Source organism: Grampus griseus (assembly GCF_964374135.1).
Source record: "Grampus griseus genome assembly, chromosome: 11".
Lineage (NCBI taxonomy): Eukaryota > Metazoa > Chordata > Mammalia > Artiodactyla > Delphinidae > Grampus > Grampus griseus.
The window spans coordinates 97,124,017-97,147,009 of record NC_139005.1 but is presented as its reverse complement, the minus strand read 5'-3'; the positions used below and the strand labels follow the sequence as shown (position 1 = coordinate 97,147,009).

General features: G+C 46.7%; 1 protein-coding gene across 1 annotated transcript in view; it reads left to right on the top strand.

Moving 5' to 3' along the window:
- Window positions 1-3,630, top strand: part of EFCAB6 (EF-hand calcium binding domain 6) — a gene marked incomplete at its 3' end in the record, with an annotated part of 176,396 nt that extends 172,766 nt beyond the window's left edge. Inside the window, 2 exon segments of the mRNA XM_082666200.1 lie at window positions 754-903; window positions 3,508-3,630. Coding sequence (XP_082522326.1) covers window positions 754-903; window positions 3,508-3,630 — 273 coding nt within the window.
- Between the last annotated feature and the right edge of the window lie 19,363 nt (window positions 3,631-22,993).

Below are 22,993 nucleotides of genomic sequence, written 5' to 3'. Positions count from 1 at the left end.
CACTGAGCCTGCGTGTCCGGAGCCTGTGCTCCGCAACGGGAGAGGCCACAACAGTGAGAGGCCTGTGTACCGCAAAAAAAAAAAACTAAACTAAACTTCCCCCAAATGTGTTACACATGACTGCCTAAAGTCCACCTCTGTGATATTCAGATGTGCTTTGGGGCTAAAACGTGCTAAAATATCTTGTTTCCAATCTAATAAATAGCATCTAAATGAAATAATCGTAGGGTAGTGTACTATCTAATTACTAGATATAATTACAACCTTGTGATTTTTTTAAAAAACTCTGTTCATTTTAAGAACGTACTAGAAGACCCCAGCTGAATCTCTTTTTTTTCCCTCAGACTGTTTTGAAATTGGCCGGTTATCTGCCTGTCTCTCCCCTCAAGTACGTGGGGAGGGGCTCCCCGGGAGGCAGCCTGGCAGGTGTTGGTGTCAAGCGGAGCCTCCCTGAGCCTCCATTTCCCAATCCAGGAAATGGGGCTGTGGAGACCTACCTTCCTCCCAGGGTGGGGGAGGAGCGGAAGGAGGCGCGCAGGCGATGCTGTTTGTGATCAGCCCACACATAGACTTGAAATGTGCGCTTGCTGACTCCATCCTAGCTGGGAGCGTGGGGTGGGGAGTGAGCAGGGGGCCGAGACGACAGGAGCTGGCAGCCCTCCTCCCTCCCTTCGGGCCATGGCCTGTCCGCTCCATCCTTCCCATCCGAAAGCTCCTTTCTTACCTCCTCTTGGTTTTTGGTTCTTTTCCCAGAAAGAATGCGGTGCTGAGACTTCTTCCTTTTACGCCGCTCTGCTGCGGATTCAACCCCAAATTGTGCGCTGCTGGAGGCCGATGCTGCGCACACTCAAGGCCTACGACGAGGGAAGGACGGGGCTTTTAAGCGTGGCTGATTTCAGGATGGTGAGCACAGCTCTTGTGCGGCTGTGACCTCTGACCAGGAAGCAGTTGCCAAAGGCCCATGGCCAGAAAACCTCCAGAAAGGATCCGCCGGCCCCCAGCGGAAGGCCCGGGTGTGGGCAGCTGTCCCAGACCTCACTTCCCCACTTCCCCCAGGTTGTCAAGGGCCGAGTGCACGTGTCCCTGTGCTGCAGACCCCAGGCTCTCCTCCCTGAAGGTTTCTAGAACCCTGCAGGGACGTCCCGGTGCCAACACCTGAGTGCCGCTGCCCTCGGGGCAGCACGACAGCTGCTGCGTCTCGCGGAGCCCTGGCTGCACTCCACCCCGCGCCAGGCCAGGCCTCCTCCCCAGCCCCCGTCCCAGGTCTTTATGGGGGGAGCCGGCAGGGTCACAGAGCAGAATGACAGCATCGGGGGACCGAGGCGGGGTCCCAGGTGTGCGACTCAGGGCCCACAGACCCCAGCCCTGCCTCGCAGGAGCCCCGGGGTCGGCCCTCCCCTCTCCCGCAGCCGCCCTCACGTGGAGGGGCTGCCCACCGCGCACCACACGGTTTGGTAAGCAGCTCTCCCGACAGAGCCTGAACCCTGGTGCCTTTCCTGCCCCGCGCAAGTCCAGCATCCACGGAGGAAGGTGGTCTGGAGGGAGCGCCTCGCCCGCCGCAGCCGCCCCTCTGGAGCAGAACCTCTTCGCTTGGCTTTACCCTGCAGAACCTTGGGAGCGCTTCTCCCAGAGGAAAGAAGCGGCCGCCCTCGAGGGGGACTTAAAACTCCCGCGTTCAGAATAACGTAGAACTCCTCGGATTGGCAGTTTCTTGACCCCCCTCTCCTCTCCTCTCTGCATCCCCACCCCGGCCACTGAGGTTCAGAAAATCATTGAGGTCTAGAGCATTAGATTAAAAATCAAATATTACAGCCAGGAAGAAAACTCAGTCAGGACATCACAGAGACAAGGGGTTATGGCCTCAAAAGGCACTTACAAAAAATGTATTCCTTAGACTTATCTGTGCTCAGCAGCTAGAAAAAAGTTTAAGTAAAAAAGCTTTTCTTAAATAATAATGTAGGAAGATGAACCGCAGTTGGAGGGCCTGGCGGGGCTGCATTCTCAAGGGCCTCGTGCAAGGCGCTGGAGGGCGAGGGGCCCCCTAGAGCCCCAGTGCCGCGCACGGTGGGTGGGGGCCAGGCCTGTCGCTGGGCCGGGGCCTCCGTGCCCCACAGTGGCAGCCAGCTCACAGCATTTGTCTTTACTTTGGGGGCAAGTAAAATTCTCAGCCAGAGAAGGGAAGGAAGCGGGTGAGCTTCTGTTAGTCTCCTCGTCTTCAGGTAACTTCCCAGGAATTCGGGGTGGATGACAGCAGGGAGAGGGCAATAGAAACGGAGACGATGCCCTCAGCAGAGCCAGAGCCCGAGACCAGATGGGTGCTGGGACCCTCTGGACACCCAGGCTCAGTCGCCTTTTCTGCTCTCAGCCCATCAGCCCCATAGCCAGGCCAGCTGACCTCAGCCCCATGGTCCCGGGCCTGTCCTGCCGGCCCCAGAGGAACGTCGGGCTCTTCTAGCCCCACTTTCTAGCCCCCTCTGAGAAACAAATTATAACACAGAACATAGATGGGGAATGTATAACCTAATCTTTATCTAATAGGTTATCTATCTATTAAAATTTGTCTCAGTTGCACATAACAGAGGTGAAAAAAAAATAACAGCACCTTAAACATGGTAGAAGTTTATTTCTCTCTCACATAAAAGAATCTCAGAGGTAGGAAGTCCAGAGCTGGCGTGGTGGCCGGACAGTCATCGGGGACATCTGTATTTTTTTCTGCTCTCCTCAACACCTGACTTCCTGCCTCAAGGTCGCCTCATGGTCCAAGATGGCTGCTAAAGCCCCAGCATCACTTTCACATTCCAGGCAGCAGAAGAGAGAGAAAGAGGGCACGCCCTTCTTCTTTAGAGACTTCCCAGAAGTCCCGCATAACATTCTCAGTTAGTTTTAACTGGCCAGAACATACCTAGCTATAAGAGAAGCTAAGAAATGTCGCCTTTTTTAGGTGGATCCCAGCAGCCTGAAAATCAGGATTCTGATAACAGAAGGGGAAAGGGCAATCAGTATTGGTTGGGCAATAGCAGGCTCTGCCTTGGGCTGTATTACTGTTGGGTCATAACGACTCCCTGCACCCTGCACCTGCGGGCCTGCCCTCCTCCCCGGGTGGGCCGCACCCCGAGGCCCCCCTAGCTAAGGCCCTGTGGCCAGGTCTCCCCTCCAGTCCCCTCCTCTCCGTCCATCCTCCTCATCCTCCATGTAGACCAGCCTCACTACCCTTCGGGGAGGCGATTGTGGGAGGGCCGGCTAGGGGTAGGGAACCCCAGCGGCTCCCATCTGAAGGGAAGTCCAGGGGTCTTCGTGTCCCGCACCCGTGTTGCTGGACGGAGCTGCCCTGTTGGAGGGGGGCGGGGGGTGGGCAAAGAAGAGGGGTGGGGAGAAGGGAAGCGGGAGAGAGAGCTGCTGGGGGCAACTCTGGAGGTGGGCGGTCCAGGCTCGGGGCGGGAGGAGAGGTGGGCACATGCTTCCTTGAGGGGCTCCGAGACCAGCGGGGGATCCCCGTCTCTTCTGCAGGTCCTGAGGCAGTACGGCATCAACCTCTCCGAGGAGGAGTTCTTCCACATCCTGGAGTATTATGACAAGACGCTGTCTTCAAAAATCTCCTACAACGACTTCCTCCACGCCTTCCTTCAGTAGGGGGCCAGCTCTGCGAGCCCAGCATGGACAGACGGGGACCGCAGGGCCTGTCCCCGAGACTAGTAAAATCTATCATCGGGCTGTCTCACGAACTTCCAGAGTGTCCCCAAAACAGAGCCCACACCCACGCCCGGCCTGCGTCTTTCCGAGGTCATCCCAGGCCCAGCGCTGGGCTCTAGCGTCAGCAGTGGCCTTCCAGAGGGCCTCGGGGCTGCCCCGCTGAGCCTCGGGACCCTCGTTAGTTTGAGCAAATTAAAATGTTAGTCTCTGCAAGAATGATGCTTGAGGCTTTAAAGGAACCACCAATGATAAACTTCAAAACTCAGACTTTCTGAAGGTTTTATTCACAAGAGCTTGCTGGGTGCCTCAGGGCCGCCACAGCACTTCCTACACCTGGGTCACATCTGTGCCCCTGCTGGGCTTGTCCACAGGGCCGCCTCTCGTCACGGAGCCTGACGTCACGGAGGAGCGGCCGGCATCTGCGTCAGGCCCCATGTGTTCTTTGGGGGCTCAGCCTTTCCAGGGCCCGGCTGAGCTGACCGCTGATTGGAGCCACCCACCAGCGCCCATTGCGGGAGGGACTCTTGCTTGGACACAGCAGGGTGTGACAAGCTGAGAGAAGTTTTCAATTGCCGCAGTCCTTTCCACCCATCACGAAGAAGATGGAAGGGAGACAGTTTGCTGCCTCCTGGAAAGTTCTGGAAGGAACAGAAGAGGCAGGCAAGAGAGCTGCCCCTGAGCTGTGTGACCCCGGGCTGTCAGGGAGGGGTGGGGGCAAGGAGCCTCCACTGTCACCCTGAGCAACACACAAGCAACACGCGGCCAGCGGACCTCATGTCCCTCAGAGGGACGCCCGGCCAGCGCCCGCCGCGGCCCCAGCCACTGGAGGGCGGGTTCCCCAGGGCCTGGGCAGCGGCCTTGGCTTCTCCTTCCCTTTCCTGTTGTCACTGCCATGGCCACGCCTCCTCCTTTCCCTGCTCCCACGGGACACAGACACGGCTGCTGACCAGGGAAGGAGTCAAATGTTCAACCGGAGACCACGGGAGCTCTTAGGAAGCCAGACCAGAGCTGATCTCCTGTGAGCCCTGCTGGCTGCACAGCCACTCCAGCGGGCCGGGTGGGGTCTCCGTCCCCAGTGGAGAGATGGAGACCCTGAGGCCCAGGTGGAGGAGGGAAGGACGCCCTCTGGGGTGCCTGAGGAGTGAGGACATGGCTCCTTGCTTCCTGCCCCTCAGCCAGGCACCCCGCAGCCCGGCAGGGGGCATCGGGGACCAGGCTGAGGAGGTCTAGCTGGGCCAGGACTGCGGAGGCCCCCAGATCCCAGAGAACCTGGGGGCCCTGGAGGAGGCTCAGAGGATGAAGATGCCCACTGCGGGGGGCGGGGGGGGGGGCGTGTGTGAAGGGGGAGGGGTTGCCCTGAGGGCAGCCTGAGTTCAGGGAGGAGGGAGGGAGGGGCCGTGGTCCCTGCTGGCCCCAAGTCGGTGCTGTGGAACAGGAACGCCCTCAGCCCCAGCAGCTCTTCTTTCTAAGGGGCGGGGGTGGGAGGATGCCCTTCCTTTGTGCCCCTGCCCCGGCATTCGGGGCCCCACCCCGTGTGCCCAGCCCCCACCCCGTGTGCCTGGCTTCAACCTTCTTGAGATGCCGCTCACACTGTGCACCTGCTCCTCAAGGAATGCTAACTTGTCCTTCAAAACTCAGTGCAGGGCTTCCCTGGTGGCGCAGTGGTTGAGAATCTGCCTGCCAATGCAGGGGACATGGGTTCGAGCCCTGGTCTGGGAAGATCCCACATGCCGCGGGGCAGCTGGGCCCGTGAGCCACAACTACCGAGCCTGCGCGTCTGGAGCCTGTGCTCCGCAACAAAAGAGGCCGCAGTAGTGAGAGGCCCGCGCACCGTGATGAAGAGTGGCCCCCGCTTGCCACAACTAGAGAAAGCCCTCGCACAGAAACGAAGACCCAACACAGCAAAACTTAAGTAAGTAATTAATTTTAAAAAACCCAAAAACTCAGTGCGGAGCTGCCTCTTACAGGAAGCCTTCCTGACTTCCCCAGGCTGAGCTGCGCATTTTGTCTGATGCTGTTCAGCAGCCTGTGGGTCTGCCGTTGAGGGACTTAGGGGGCCTCCAGGTCAAGAAGGGGCTCAAGAGGCAAGTGGCTCATCCTGGCACAGAAGCGGGACTCAGTGGGGTCACAACTGGCCACCAGCCCTCCTGAAACATTCTCAGAGTAGTTTTGGTGTCAGTGAGATGGGGTTCCAGTTCCAGCTCTACCATGACACTCAGCCAGGTCATTTCACCCCTCTGAGTCTCACTTTCTACATCTGTAAAATGGGCAATCACAACCCCCTCTCAGAGGACATTGTGAGGACCACATGTGGAAAGAGTTTGGCTCTGCAGTGGGCTTTTCTCTCGGAGTTAGAGCTTCCGAGCTGAGGGTTGCAGGCGAGTGAGCTGTTAGCCACCCTCTCCCTTAACCCCAGAAGAGGTGGGGCAGCTGCTTTCCCAATGCCTGGCCCTTTCAAGCTTGAGTCAAGAGAGCAGGGCTGGACTGAGGATCAGGGTGTCCAGCTGCCCCCTGTTCATCCCCTGGCCCCTGTGCAACTTCCCTCTCTGGCTGAGCCTCCATTTCTGCATCTGCAAAATGAAGATAACCCCGCTTCCCTCGGGCTCGTCCTCCAGTCGGTCTGTGCCCAGCCCCACGAGTCAAACACAAACCTGTCTCCTAGAACCCCCAACAAGGTAGGTCAGAGACAATCAAAAGAGAGGCGGTCAGGGCTGGTGGGGGGAGCCCTAGGTATGGGAACCCGAAGAGCCCTGGCCCTACACCTAGAGCTGGACTTCGGGACAGAATTTCAGCAAGGGGTTGAGGGAGGGTTTCAGCTGAGTGCCCTCAGAGTCAATGCCGGGAGGCCAAGAGGGCTGGGCCATTTCCCAAAGGCAGTACCGTGCTCCCAGCCGGGACCACCCGTCCCCTCCCTCTCCTCTTTCCTGGGTCCTTGTATCCCGATCCGGTGTCTTCAGGTGGGCACCCTTCCCAGAGCCAGGCCCAGCGGGGAGCAACAGCCCTTCTGGATCCTACTGTGTTGAAAGAACTGAGTGCCCATTTTTCCACCCCAGTAGAACTCATATTAAAGCAAATGGCCCTATTTGTCTCCCCGTCATGTATCCATGTCCCTTGCTTTTGACCTTGAAGTTCCTGTTACTAACTAATGTCTATTTCCCCAGTCCTTGAACCCACACTCAGCCACGTGACTTGTTTTGGACAATGAGCTGTTAGCAAGCGTGACACAACAGAGGTTTGAGAAGCACCTGTGGTTTTGGGCTTTGAGATGCAGAGAGCTGGAAAGAGCGTCACTCCCACCTGTATGAGAAGAGAAAAGCTGGACAAAATGCAAGTTAACAGCTTTTCTTAAACCCACCTGAGAATGGAGCTAAAGTCTAGAGATAGACAGGTGCCTGCAGGGAGAAACAAGACCCAAGCATTTACTTACCTGGGATAGACATCACAGCATACCGTATAAGCCAGTAAGAGGATTCAGCTGGACATTTTTAACAGATTGCTCAAAACCAAATGTGGGCTAGCCTGAGAATGTGAAGGCTCTGGGGGCTCTGACACAGAGGAGTTTGCATCCTCCGGGAACCTCACCAGGTGCTCACAGAGATCAGGGAGGATCCAGAGAAAGCTTCCTCTGTCCCTGTCCCCGCAGCGGTGTGGCCGGAAGAGGGTACCAGCAGCCACTGCTGAAACTCTGCCAGAACCCATCTCCCCATCCCTCGAAGGGAGCAGAAAGCTCGCTATGCAGAGAAAAGGACAGCAAACCCTAGTCTGAGGGCACCGGCCAGAACCCACTGCAGGCGAGGGGGCAGAACAAGCTCTACTCCTGGAGGTGGAGGGGGGCAGAAATATATGCTAAGCCCTGTATTACATCTGCAGGAGGGGCAGGGCACTCATGAAGGCTCACAGTCTGCAAGGCCGAATCAGAACCTCAGAGAAGACCCCACACCATCCTCTACCACCACACCAACAATCATCAAATAAAATGAAAGGTGAAACAGCTAGGAGAGCCACAGGAGCCCATCGCTCCAGGGAGCAGCACAAAGGAAGACCCAAAGGCAAGCTGCGAGCAAAATTCAATGCAGCCCAACTCCTGACAAGATCAACCCAAGCCCCACACTAAAGTCCTAACAGAAAGAAAGACATAGTCTTCTCCAAGCGTAAAGAATACTTACCTCAGCATCTACTGTTCTATTGTATCAGAGGTTAGCAAATCACAACCAGTGGACCAAATAGGGCCTGTGGCTTATTTTCATACAGTCTATGAGCTAAGAATGATTTTCACATTTTTAAAAGGTTGGAGGAGGAGAAAGAGAATAAGAGCAAGAAGGACAAGAATCGACAGACTGTATGTAGCCCACAAAGCCTAAAATATTTTCCGTCTGACCTTCTACAGAAAAAGTTTGCTGACCTCTGCTATACAACTGTCCAGCTTTCAATAAAAAATTATGAGGCATACCAAAGAGCAATTAAAAGAAAAAAAATAAACAGTGAAGAGACGAAGCAGTCATCAGAATGAGACTCAGGGGCTTCCCTGGTGGCGCAGTGGTTGAGAGTCCACCTGCCGACGCAGGGGACACGGGTTCGTTTCCCGGTCCAGGAGGATCCCACATGCCGCGGAGCAGCTGGATCCGTGAGCCATGGCCGCTGGGCCTGTGCGTCCGGAGCCTGTGCTCCACAACGGGAGAGGCCACAATGGTGAGAGGCCCACGTACTGCAAAAAAAAAAAAAAAAAAAGAATGAGACTCAGATTTGGCACAGATTTTAAACTATCAGAAAAGAAATTTAAAATAATAACTTTGTATGTTAAAGCTCTAGCAGAAAAAGTAGACAACACATATAATCAGACAGGAAGTTTCAGCAGAGAGGTGGAAACTGGAAGAATCAAATTGAAATCTTAGAAATGAAAAACAGTAACAAAGATAATGATTGCCTTTGACAGACGCATCAGTAGACTTACACAATCAAGGAAAGAATGAGTGACCTTGAAGATAGATTAATAACATGTACCCCAATTGAAATGCAAAGAGAAGGAACGAATGGGAAAAATAACAAAATATCAGAAAGATGTGGGACAATATAAAATGGCCTAACATATACATAATTGGAAACTAAGAAGAAGAAAGAGAACATGGGGCAGAAGAAATATTTGAATAAATAATGGATGAGAATTTTCCAAAATTAGTGAAAGACCCTAAACTACAGAGAAAAGAAGCTTATTGGACCAGGCAAGATTCCTTTATATACATAAGATTCTCATATGCATATGAGAGAGAGAGAGGGAGAGAGGGAGGGAGAGTTTTAAAAGTTATATATACTTTCAAAAGTTAATAAGTCAATACAGGAGATAAGATGGAATCATAGAGGCGAAATTAGAAGAATAAGAACCTCTGACACGTCTCTCCTCCAAATTGTTAGAATCAACTTTTTCAGAATTCTAGAACTTAACCGAAGATTTGCAAGAACCCAAGGAACATTTATTCAAGAAAAGCAGCTGAAACCTAGCAAGGACAGCAAGCTTTGTGGCATTTTAACTTGCCCTAGCCCAATCAGCCACCTCCAGCTCCACAGTAGCCTTGAGAAATAACAGCTTTCTCAGTGCAGAGTGGCAGTCACGGGAGGGAGCAAAATAGAGCTGGACCTCTTTCAAAGCCTCATTCCCAAAGAATTATCATTATTTGACCTGCCTAGTGATTCCCTGGAAGACCTCATTTGCAAGACTGTCTGTACATGAACTGACTCAGAGACTGCACAGTTACAGGTATGATAAAACATTTCCCCCAGAGTAGGGGAGGGGACGTTTGTCAAAAAAAAATTACACACAAATGTTTTAACTTTGCGGCTGCTTGAGGCAGTAGATAACAGCTGGGGTAACCAATAGACTACACAGAACGCTTAAAAGGAAAAGCTGAGGAATAAGAGGGTTTGGAAAGTTCCCGAGATATTCCTGGGAATCTAGAAGGCCATGTATGTGCGTAGGGCTGGGCACATGCCCAGGGATGTGTGCTTGCTCAGAAAAGACATGAGAAAGCCCTAAGCTGTCATCTCTAGCTGACCTTAAGGCTCTGCACAAGCAGGAAATCAAGGCTAAAGCAAAGTTGTCAACTGCCTACCTGAGTGTTGAAGGCATGATTCAAAATGCACACAGAGCTCAGCAGCAGATTGGGAGATTTACTGGTTCCAAGTGTTTAAGGAAATCTCTGCCTAATAATTAGCTAACCATTAAGCTACCTGAGAAAAGATTTCAGTGGCCACACATGACAAAGAATACAAACTTTACAGAATTATTTCAGAGAAGTCAATAAATAAACAACTACAATAAGCAGCAACAACAGTAAACCTTTGAAGGAGGAGAATCTTATTTCCAAAGTTGCTATAGTACATTATTTTAAATGACCAGTGTTTAACAAAAAATTATAAGACATACAAAGAAACATGAAAGTATGGCCCATACACAGGGGAAAAAAGGTAATCAATAAAAACTGCCCCAGAGGAAGCCCAAATATTGGACTTAGTAGACAAAAACTTTAAATCAGCTATTTTAAATATATTCAAATATCCAAAGGAACCCATGTGTAAAGAACAAAAATAAAGTACAAGAACAATATCTCACCAAATAGAGGATATTAAAAGTATTAAATAAGCAGATCAAAAGTATTAAAAAGAACCAAAAAGAAATTCCAGAGTTTGAAAAGTTTAACTGAAATTTAACATTCACTAGAAGAACTTAACAGCAAATTTGAAGATGCAGAAGAGGGCTTCCCTGGTGGCACAGTGCTTGAGGGTCCGCCTGCCGATGCGGGGGACGCGGGTTCGTGCCCCGGTCCGGGAGGATCCCACGTGCCGTGGAGCGGCTGGGCCCGTGAGCCATGGCCGCTGAGCCTGCGCGTCCGGAGCCTGTGCTCCGCAATGGGAGAGGCCACAGCAGTGAGAGGCCCGCGTACCGCAAAAAAAAAAAAAAAAAAAAGAAAGAAGATGCAGAAGAAAGAATTAGAAAACTTGAATATGAGTGAATTGAGATTATCCAGTCTGAAGAACAGAAATAAATAAATAAATAAAGGAAGAACAAAATTCTTTCTTGAAGAAGATAAATGAACAGAGCCTCAAAGATTTGTAGGGTATCATACACACAATGGAAGTCCCAGAAGGAGAGGATAGAGAGAAAGGGGCAGAAAGAATATTTGGAGAAACAATAGCCAAAAATTTCCCAAATTTGAAGAAAAACATGAATCTGCATATCCAAGAAGTTCAATGAACTCCAAGGAGGATAAAGTCCACACATATACCTATCATTTTAAACATATGATCATCTTAGTAGATGCAGAAAAAGCATTTGACAAAATTCAGCACTATTTCATAAAAAAACTCTTAGCAAACTAGGAACAGGAAGGAACTTCATTAACTGAATAAGAAACATTTACAAAATATTATAGCTAAAATTACAGTGAATGGTGAGAAACTGAATGTTTTCCCCTAAGATCAGGAGAAAGGCAAGAATGTCCTCTCTCATCACTTTTATTCAACATCATACCACAAGTCCTAACCAGTGCAATAAGGTAAGAAAAATAAAAATGGGAAGGAAGAAATGAAGTTGTCTCTATTTGCAGATGACATGGTTAAATTCCAAAGAACTCACCAACAAGCTAAATAAGCTAACTAAGTGAGTGACAAGGTCAGTACACAAAAGTTAATTATATGCCTATGTACCCACAGTGAACAATCAAAACATGAAGTTTAAAAAACAGTACTATTTATAATATCCCCCCATTAAGTACTTAGATAAAAATCTAACAAAATGTATATAGGATCTGTATGATGAAAACTGCAAAACATAAATGAAGGAAATCAAAAATCTAAATAAATGGAGAGATAAATGGTTTTCATGAATTGTGAGACTCAGTGTTGTTAAAATATCTCTTCTCTCCAGTTTGATCTGTAGATCCTATGCAATCCCAATCAAAATCTCAGCAAGATTTATACGTCAAGTCAGTCCAAAAATATATATGAGGGATGGAGTCAAGACGGCGGTGTGGGAAGACAAGGAGTTAGTCTCCTCACAACTAGGGTGCCTGCTGGCTGCTAGTGGGGACTCTAACCCCCAAGTAGATGGGAGGAACCCCACAGTGAACGGGTAGGATGTAGGGGGACCAAGGGGGGAGGAGAAGTGGAAGCCAGACAACATTGGCACCCCTGAGGCCGGGGAGATCAGGAGAGGCAGGTGGGAGGGACTCTCCAGGAAGAGCACGAGAGGAGCAGAGGGCCATTGTCCTGCCCACTCGGGCATGGGGAGCCTGCTGAGCTCCCAGGCCGATCCCCTGCCCTCCAAGCCCCCTCCAGGCTGTGTGGGTCCTGGGGGCATAGGAGGGAGACTGGGGAGATCAGAGGAGACAGGTGGGAGGAGCCCTGTGGGAGGGGCCCTGCAGGAGGAGCAGGAGAGAAGCAGAGGGTGATTGCCCCGCCCATTTGGACACAGGAAGCCTGCTGGGCTCCCAGGTGAGGTGCTCTGCCCTCTGAGGCCAGGGGTGGGGGGCACACCTGGGCCCCTTCTGTTCCTTGAGTCTAAGCGCCACCCCCCACAGCCCCCAGGGCCTTTTCCGGCCCTGTGGGTCCTGAGCATTGGCCCTGCCCACTGCCCAAACCTCACCCTTGCTTAGACCCTGCCCTCCACAGCCAAGGTCTTTTCCCCCCTCCTTTTTTTTTTTTTTCCCCTTTTCCCTCTTCCTCATTTTTACTGTTGTGGTACTGATGTACCTTCCGGTTGTTGATTCATGTATGTTTTTATTTTTACATTCTTTCTAACATATCTGTTAGTTTCCTAGTCTAATATTATTTTTAAATTTTTATTGTTGTTTTTTTTTTTTGCCACCCCACGTGGCTTGTGGGATCTTGATTTGCGAGCGTGGGTTTGGGCGGAAGCTCCTGTGATGGGAGCTCCGAGTCTGAACCATTGGACTAACAAGGATCTCAGACCCCAGGGAATATTCATTGGAGTGAGGTCTCACAGAGTTCCTCATCTCAACACCAAGACCCAGCTCTACCCAACAGCCTACAAACTCCAGTGTTGGAAGCCTCAGACCAAACAAACAGTAAAACAGGAACACAATCCCACTCATAAAAATAAATAAATAAATAAGATGGCAAAAAAATATATCACAGATGAAGGAGCAAGGTAAAAACCTACAAGACCAAATAAATGAAGAGGAAATAGGCAATCTACCTGAAAAATAATTCAGAGTAATGATAGTAAAGATGATCCAGAATCTCAGAAATAGAATGGAAGCACGGATTGAGAAAATACAAGAAATGTTTAACAAAGATCTGGAAGAACTAAAGAACAAACAAACAGAGATGAACAGCACAATAACTGAAATGAAAAATACACTAGAAGGAATTAATAATAGAATAACGGAGGCAGAAGAACGAATAAGTGAGCTGGAAGACAAAATGGTGGAAATAACTGCCAAGGAGCAGAATAAAGAAAAAAGAATGAAAAGAACTGAAAACAATCCCAGAGACCTCTGGGACAACACTAAATGCATCAACATTCAAATTATAGGGGTCCCAGAAGAAGAAGAGAAAAAGAAAGGGTCTGAGAAAGTATTTGAAGAGATTATAGTTGAAAACTTCCCTAACATGGGAAAGGAAATAGTCACCCAAGTCCAGGAAGCACAGAGAGTCCCATACAGGATAAACCCTAGAAAAAACACAGCAAGACACACATTAATCAAACTAACAAATATTAAATTCAAAGAAAAATTATTAAAAGCAGCAAGGGAAAAACAAAAATAACATACAAAGGAATCCCATAAGGTTATCAGCTGATTTTTCAGTGGAAACTCTACAGGCCAGAAGGCAGTGGCAGGATATACTTAAAGTGACAAAAGAGAAGAATCTACAACCAAGATTACTCTACCTAGCAAGGATCTCATTCAGATACGATGGAGAAGTCAAAAGCTTTTGAGACAAGCAGAAGCTAAGAGAATTCAGCACCACCAAACCAGTTTTACAACAAATGCTAAAGAAACTTCTCTAAGCAGGGAAACACAAGAGAAAAAAAAGATCCACCAAAACAAACCCAAAACAATTAAGAAAATGGTAATAGGAACATACATATTGATAATAACCTTGAATGTAAATGGATTAAGTGCCCCAACCAAAAAACACAGACTGGCTGTATGGATACAAAAACAAGACCCATATATATGCTGTCTACAAGAGACCCACTTCAGACCTAGGGACACATACAGACTGAAAGTGAAGGGATGGAAAAAGATATTCCATGCAAATGGAAATCGAAAGCTGGAGTAGTAATACTCGTATCAGATAAAATAGACTTTAAATAAAGACTGTTACAAGAGATAAGGAGTGACACTACATAATGATCAAAGGATCAATCCAAGAAGATATAACAATTATAAATGTTTATGCACCCAACATAGGAGCACCTCAGTACATAAGGTAAATGCTAACAACCATGAAAGGAGAACTCGACAGTAACACAATAATAGCAGGGGACTTTAACACCCCACTTACACCAATGGACAGATCATCCAAACAGAAAATAAATAAAGAAACACAAGCTTTAAATGACACAATAGACCAGATAGATCTAATTGATATTTATAGAACATTCCACCCAAAAGTGGCAGAATACACTTTCTTCTCAAGTGCACATGGAACATTCTCCAGGATAGATCACATCTTGGGTCACAAATCAAGCCTCAGAAAATTTAAGAAAATTGAAATCATATCAAGCATCTTTTCTGACCACAAAGCTATGAGAGTGGAAATCAATTACAGGAAAAAAACTGTAAAAAAACACAAATACGTGGAGGCTAAAGAGTGTGCTACTAAATAACCAAGACATCACTGAAGAAATCAAAGAAGAAATAAAAAATACATAGAAACAAATGACAATGAAAACACGACGACCCAAAACCTATGGGATGCAGCAAAAGCAGTTCTAAGAGGAAAGTTTATAGTAATTCAATCTCACCTCAAGAAACAAGAAAAATCTCAAATAAACAATTTAACCCTACACTTAAAAAAACTAGAGAAAGAAGAACAAAGAAAACCCAAAGTCAGTAGAAGGAAAGAAATCATAAAGATCAGAGGAGAAATAAATGAAATAGAAATGAAGAAAACAATAGCAAAGATCAATAAAAACTAAAAGCTGGTTCTTTGAGAAGATAAACAAAACTGATAAACCCTTAGCCAGACTCATCAAGAAAAAAAGGGAGAGGATGCAAATCAATAAAATTAGAAATGAAAGAGGAGAAATCACAACTGACACTGCAGAAATACAAAGGATTATAAGAGACTACTACAAACAACTATATGCCAATAAAATGGACAACCACAAAGAAATGGACAAATTCTTGGAAAGGTACAATTTTCCAAGACTGAACCAGGAAGAATTAGAAAATATAAACAGACCTATCACAAGTAATGAAATTGAAACTGTAATTTAAAATCTTCCAATAAACAAAAGTCCAGGACCAGATGGCTTCACAGGCAGATTCTACCAAACATTTAGAGAAGAGCTAACACCAATCCTTCTCAGAGTCTTCCAAAAATTGCAGAGGGAGAAACACTCCCAAATTCATTCTACAAAGCCACCATCACACTACCAAAACCAGAAAAAGATATCACAAAGATAATTTTAGACCAATATCACTGAAGAACATAGATGCAAAAATCCTGAAGAAAATACTAGCAAACAGAATCCAACAGCACATTAAAAGGATCATACACCATGATCAAGTGAGATTTATCCCAGGGATGCAAGGATTCTTCAATATATGCAAATCAATCAATGTGATACACCACATTAACAAATTAAGGAATAAAAACCATATGATCATCTCAATAGATACAGAAAAAGCTTTTGACAAAATTCAACACCAATTTATGATAAAAACTCTCCAGAAAATGGGCATAAAGCGAACCTACCTCAACATAATAAAGGCCATAAATGACAAACCCACAGCAAGCATCATACTCAATAGTGAAAAACTGAAAGCATTTCCACTAGGATCAGGAAAAAGACAAGGATGTCCACTCTGGTCACTCTTATTCAACATAGTTTTTGAAGTCCTGGCCACAGCAATCAGGGAAGAAAAAGAAATAAAAGGAATACAAATTGGAAAAGAAGAAGTAAAAATGTCACTATTTGCTGATGACATGATACTATACATAGAAAATCATAAAGATGCCACCAGAAAACTACTAGAACTAATCAGTGAATTTGGTAAGGTTGTAGAATACAAAATTAATGCACAGAAGTCTCTGGCATTTGTATACACCAACAATGAAAAATCAGAAGAAGAAATTAAGGAAATACTCCCATTTATCATTGCAACAAAAAGAATAAAATACCTAGGAATAAACCTGCCTAAGGAGGCTAAAGACTTGAACTCAGAAAACTATAAAACACTGATGAAAGAAATCAAGGATGACATAAACAGATGGAGAAATATACCATGTTCTTGGATTGGAAGAATCAATATTGTGAAAATGACTATACTACCCAAAGCAATCTACAGATTCACTGCAATCCCTATCAAACTACCAATGGCAGTCTTCACAGAATTAGAACAAAAAAGTCTTACAATCTGTATGGAAACACAAAAGACCCTGAATAGCAAAAGCAATCTTGAGAGAGAAAAACGGAGCTGAAAGAATAAGGCTCCCTGACTTCAGACTATACTACAAAGCTACAGCAATCAAGACAGTATGGTACAGCACAAAAACAGCAATACAGATCAATGGTGCAGAATAGAATGCCCAGAGATAAACCCATGCACATATGGCCACCTAATTTACAACAAAGGAGGCAAGAACATACAATGAAGGAAATACAGCCTCTTCAATAAGTGGTGTTGGGAAAACTGGACAGCTACATGTAAAAGAATGAAATTAGAACACTACCTAACACCATACACAAAAATAAACTCCAAATGGATTAAAGACTTAAATGTAAGACCAGACACTATAAAACTTTTAGAGGAAAACATAGGAAAAACACTCTTTGACATAAACCACAGCAAGATCTTTTTTGACCCACCTCCTAGAGTAACAGAAATAAAAGCAAAAATAAACAAATGGGACTTAATTAAACTGAAAAGCTTTTGCACAGCAAAGGAAACCATAAACAAGAAAAAAAGACAGCCCTCAGAATGGGAGAAAATATTTTCCAATGAAGCAACTGACAAAGGATTAATCTCCAAAATATACAAACAGCTCATGGAGCTCAATATCAAAAAAATATATATATATATATAGTTTAAAAATGGGCGGAAGACCTAAATAGACATTTCACCAAGGAAGACAAACAAATAGCCAAGAGACACATGAAAAGATGCTCAACATCACTAATTATTAGAGAAATGCAAATCAGAACTACAATGAGGTATCACCTCACACCAGTCAGAATGGCCATCATCAAAAAAGCTAGAAACAATAAATGCTGGAAGGGGTGTGGAGAAAAGGGAACCCTCTTGCACTGTTGGTGGGAATGTAAATTGATACAACCACTATGGAAAACAGTATGGAGGTGCCTTAAAAAACTAAAAATAGAACTACCATATGACCCAGCAATCCCCATACTGGGCATATACCCTGAGAAAACCATAATTCAAAAAGAGACATGCACCACAATGTTCATTGCAGCACTATTTACAATAGCCAGGACATGGAACCAACCTAAATGTCCATTGACAGATGAATGGGTAAAGAAGATGTGGCACATATATACAATGGAATATTACTCAGCCATAAAAAGAAATGAAATTGAGTTATTTGTAGTGAGGTTGATGGGCCTAAAGTCTGTCATACAGAGTGAAGTAAGTCAGAAAGAGAAAAACAAATACCGTATGCAAACGCGTGTATATGGAATCTAAAAAAAAAATGGCACTGATGAACCTAGCTGCAAGGCAGGAATAAAGAGGTAGACATAGAAAATGGACTTGAGGACACGGGGTGGGAGGGCGAAGCTGGGGCAAAGTGAGAGTAGCATCGACATATATACACTACCGAATGTAAAATAGTTGGCTGGTGGGAAGCAGCAGCATAGCACAGGGAGATCGGCTCGGTGCTTTCTGATGACCTAGAGGGGTGGGATAGGGAGGGTGGGAGGGAGGCTAAGAGGGAGGGGATATGGGGACACGTGTATGCATACGGCTGATTCGCTTTGTTGTGCAACAGAAACTAACACGGTATTGTGAAGCAATTATACTCCAATAAAGATCTATTAAAAGAAAAGAAATATATATATATTTATATATGAAAATGTAAAGGAGCTAAATTAGCCAAAACAACTGTGAAAAAGAACAAAATTGAAGCACCCATACTACCCAACTTCAAGATTTACCCATAAAATTATAGTAATCAGGAGAATATGATTTTGACAAAATCACAGACCAGAAATAAACCCACACAAACATACTCAACTGATTTTTGACAAATGTGCAAAGGCAATTTCATGGAAACATAGTGTCCATTTGAAAAAACATGAAACTGTCACATACCTCACACCTTACACAGAAATTAACTCAAAATGCATTATAGACCCAAATGTAAACAAAACTTCTATGAGAAAACGTCAGAGAAAATCTGCATGACCTTGGGTTTGTCGATGTGCTACACCAAAAACACAATCTATAAAAGAAAAAATCGATAAACTGGACTTTATGAAAATTAAAAACTTTTGCTCTGAGAAACTGTTAAGAGAATAAAAAGACAACCTACAGACTGGAAGAAAAGATTTGCAAATCACGTATTCAATTAAGGACTTGTATCCAGTGCCTAAAGAACTTCAAAATTCAAAAACAAGAAAGAAAACAACCTAGTTTTTAAAGAAGGGCACAAAAGATCTGAACAGCTGCTGCACAAAAGATCTGAACAGGTGCTTCTCAAAAGAAATATGGCAAATAAACATATAAAAAGATGTTCCACATTATTAGTCATCAGGGAAATGGAAATTAAAACCACAATGAGATATAACAATACTCAAATGGTTAAAAATTTTTAAATTAAACAAAAATTGGGGGTGGGGTATAGTTGATTTACAATGTTGTGCTAGTTTCAGGTGTACAGCAAAGTGAATCTGTTATACATATACATATATCCACTGTCTTTTAGATTCTTTCCCCATATAGGCCATTACAGGTATTGAGTAGAGTTCCCTGTGCTATACAGTAGGTCCTTATTAGTTATCTATTTTATATATAGTAGTGTGTATGTGTCAACCCCAATCTTCCAATTTATCCCTTCCCTCCCCCTTAACCCCAGGTAACCATAGTTTATTTTCTACATCTGTAACTCTATTTCTGTTTTGTAGCTAGATTCATTTGTAGCCTTTTTTTAGATTTGGTTAAAATTTTTAAATTGACAATACCAAATTCCGGTGAGGATGCGGACCAACAGGAATACTCATTTACTGCCCGTCAGATTACAAAAGCATACAGCTATTTTGGAAAACGGTGTGATTAAAAAGGGGCCAAATAAAGGAATTTTTCAGGTGACGGAACTATTCCCTAGCGTACTGGTGTGGTGGATACATAACTCTAAGTATTTGTCAAAACCCATAGAACTGTACGTTACAAAGAGTGAACTCTATTGTATGCAAACTTGAAACAGCCAATCAGTGTGTCAGGGAGTCTCAGGATGGAATGCAGACTGTGACTAAAGGATCTAATTGTATTGCAGGTATATGACAAAACCTCACTGATTAGGTGGGGGGAAAGGAGCTGACCAGTTTAACCTTGGAAAGCAGAGTTTAGACCGTAAAGCTAAAGACAAAAAGATTGCACATGAACCCTGTTCTCTGGTTGGTAACGATGTTTCTTACAGGGGTACAGATCTGCAGTTCTGAGACTATGTGCTTTGTAGGTATCCTAGGGTCAAACAAATACCTAAACTGATTGTAGATATGGGAACCAGGCTCTGATTGTCAAAGAAAAAAGTTACAAATGGGCAAGGCAGCAAGGCAAGAGTAAATTCTGCATTGTTGGTTTAGCGTCAGAGGGGAGGCTGTCAGTATGAACTAATGCTTATTTTAAGATAAATAGCTGATAGCTGGATGGATGGACGGAAGGATACAGAGGCAGGGGTAGATAAGTGTATGTATACATGGATTAGTATACTACAAATATTTCCTAGCTCTGGCCACTAAGAGGGTCTAGAAATAGTGAGAGTAGCAACCAGTCCATCTACAATCCAGATCTTAGTTTCTAAATAAAAGGAGCCAGAACTCTATGGGGAAATGGCTGATGCTAGCACTGGGGTGAGAGAAACACAAGGTGAGCCTGGAGCAGAAAGCAAGAGAGTGAAACGAACAAACAAAAAAATAGGAATATGTCCAAAGAACACAGGAGCCAATTCGAAAGGGCTCCCAAATGGACAAAGTTAGAACAATTTGACCAATGAAATAAATGCTAGCATGAGATTCTAACCTAAAGAATACCCATGCTGCTGTAAATAAATAAATGACAGAGAAGGGACAAATCTCCCTTACAGAACAATTCCAAATAATAAATGTAGGAGGGAAAAAGAAATAGAAAATCATTGTGAGAACACCACGGTAACCATTGATCCAAGCAAGGTCCACGGATGGATGCTAAAATTAGTGGGCAAAACGTTAGGAGGCTTGCATAGCCTCGGAATGTCTCCCCCAAATAGGTGCTAATTACTGTGGTGATCTTATCATGCGTCCACGTTCTTGGATGCTTCATCCCCCTCTCCTGAGTGTGAGCTGGGCTAGTGACTCGTTTCTAACAAACTGAGTATGGAAAAGGAAAACTGGTATCTTTATAGTGGAGAAACCTGGCAGAAATCCCGTAACCATGCAATCAAGATTAACAGCCACAGTGGTAAGTCACGGTGGTCTCATGTTACCCCAGATACGATGCCTCGAGAAGGACACATCACCTCCGCACATAACCCCAGACAAATCATGAGAAATCATCAGACAAACCCAACTTGAGGGGCGGTCTACAAAATAGTCAGTATTCTTCAAAACTTTCAAGGTCATGAAAATTGAGGAAAGGCGGGGAAAATATCGCCGACCACAGGGGGCTAAGGAAGAACGATGACTAAATGCAACATGGTCTCGTGGACGGGACGTTAATGAAAAAGATCCAGGGGCTTCCCTGGTGGCGCAGTGGTTAAGAATCCACCTGCCAAAGCAGGGAACACGGGTTCGAGCCCTGGGCCGGGAAGATCCCACATGCCGCGGAGCAACTAAGCCCGTGCACCACAACTACTGAGCCCGCGTGCCACAACTACTGAAGCCCATGTGCCTGGAGCCCGTGCTCCACAACAAGAGAAGCCACCGCAATGAGAAGCCCGCGCACCGCAATGAAGAGTAGCCCCCGCTCGCCGGAGCTAGAGAAAGCCCGCGTGCAGCCACGAAGACCAAACACAACCAAATGAATAAATAAATTTATTTTAAAAAAATCCAAATGAAGATCTAATAGTCTTATATCACTGCTAATCTCTTAGTTTTGATAAATGTAACATAGGAATATAAGATGTTAACATTAGGGGAAACTCAGTGAAGGGTGTGTGGGCACTCTCTGTACCCTCTTTACAGCTCTTTGTAAATCTAAAATTATTTCAAAATAAAAAGTTTTTTTTTAAAGAGGGAAATCATTTCCTGTTGTTCAGGGCCCAGCCAGGCTCCCTCTCAGGAGGTTTTCCCTGATCTCCCCTGCACACTGGGTTTGATCTTCCTTGGGGCCCTCAAGCCTGACTGTGTCTGCCGCTCACTGGACCCCAAGCATGTAACAGCTGAAGGGTTCGGCTTCTTTCCTGGGATCAGATGAGCCTTCCAATGTACTCCTCGAGCTTCCAGACAGCAGGGCCTAATTCTCACATCTTGGAAGACTTCGCAGCCCATGCCTTCAAGGGGAGGGTGGGGCTGAGGGCCCCCTGGAGGGTCTAAGATCTTCCGTGACGAGACCCCCAGCTGGCCAGGCAGGATTGGGCCCAGCTAGGAGCTGTGGGTGGCGTTAGGGGAGAGCACTGGATGAAGCCTGGGTCCACAGAGCTTGTCACCTCTCCTAGCTTATTCAGGAGGGTGCAGCAGGGGTCTCCTGGAAGAAAAAGGCCTGGCAACTTGGTCTCGGTGGAGGTTCAAGGCCCAGCTTCATGGAAGCTGAACTGCAAGAAAAAGCAGCTGGGGGCTGGGCTCCCTGAGAACGAGCTCCCCATAAGGGCGGAGGCAGAGGGAGCAGAGGCAGCTCGCTGGATTTGCCCACCGGGCTCCCAGGGACAAAAGGAGCGTCACCAGGGACACATCCTGTATCGTCCCATCGGGCCACGGGGGCACCTGGGGAAAGATGGCTGTAAAGCATGAGTGAGGCCAGAGTGCTGAACCACCTGCACCACTGTGGAAACCCCGGACACATCAGAGCCCGTCTACACTGAAGGCAGCAGGAGCACACGGCTCAGAGCTTAGCAGCTGCCGCCTGTCAGCAGAGCGGGTACCAGGCGCTTAAGCAGCGCTTGCAGTGTGACAGCACTACCAGAGGCGGCAGCAGCCACGGTGCGTCCCTGCCCCTGCCCGGGACCCCTGCTCAGGTACACAATGGCCTAGAGCAGCAGAAGGGGTGCCTCAAATAGAGCAGCTCCTCTCCACCGGCTATGGACGGGGACCCAAGGCCCAGGACCGGTCGTTGTAGGCACCTGTGAGGCTCTGGTGGAGGGGAACTCTTTGGAAGGTCGTATTACAGGTGGGCCAGTCTGAGGACAGGAGAAGGTCATTGAGGGCTGACGCCATCACAGGCTCCCTCAGCCTGCTCCCCCAGCCCCATGGCTCTGGTTATGACCCACAAATATAGGTCTCCAGAGAGGCTCCTCCCCTGCAGGCCCATTTATCACCCCCCCCCCACCACCGTCCCCGGCCACTGGATACCTCCCCCTGCATATCCCAAGGGCACCTCCAGCTCATGAATCCCAAACAGAATTCAACACCCTTCCTCCAACCTGTTCTTCCTGCCCCATGTGCCTCCTCCATGACGGGCAGCCAACACCCATTACCATCCTTGTCTCCCCACGCCCCTACCTCCTAAATCTATCACTACCACCACTGCCACATCCCTGTTCCAAGCCAGGTCCAGGAGAGGTGCTCAGTGAATGTTTGTGGGCTGGCTGGAGGGGTGGGTGAGTGGATGGATGGATGGATGGTGGCTGGAGGGATGGTGGTTGGATGGATGGACGGATCAACAGATTGATCAATGCGTAAGTGAACAGTTGGGCAGATGGATGAGTGGATAGATCGATGGGTTGATGGATGGATGAAAATGGCAGA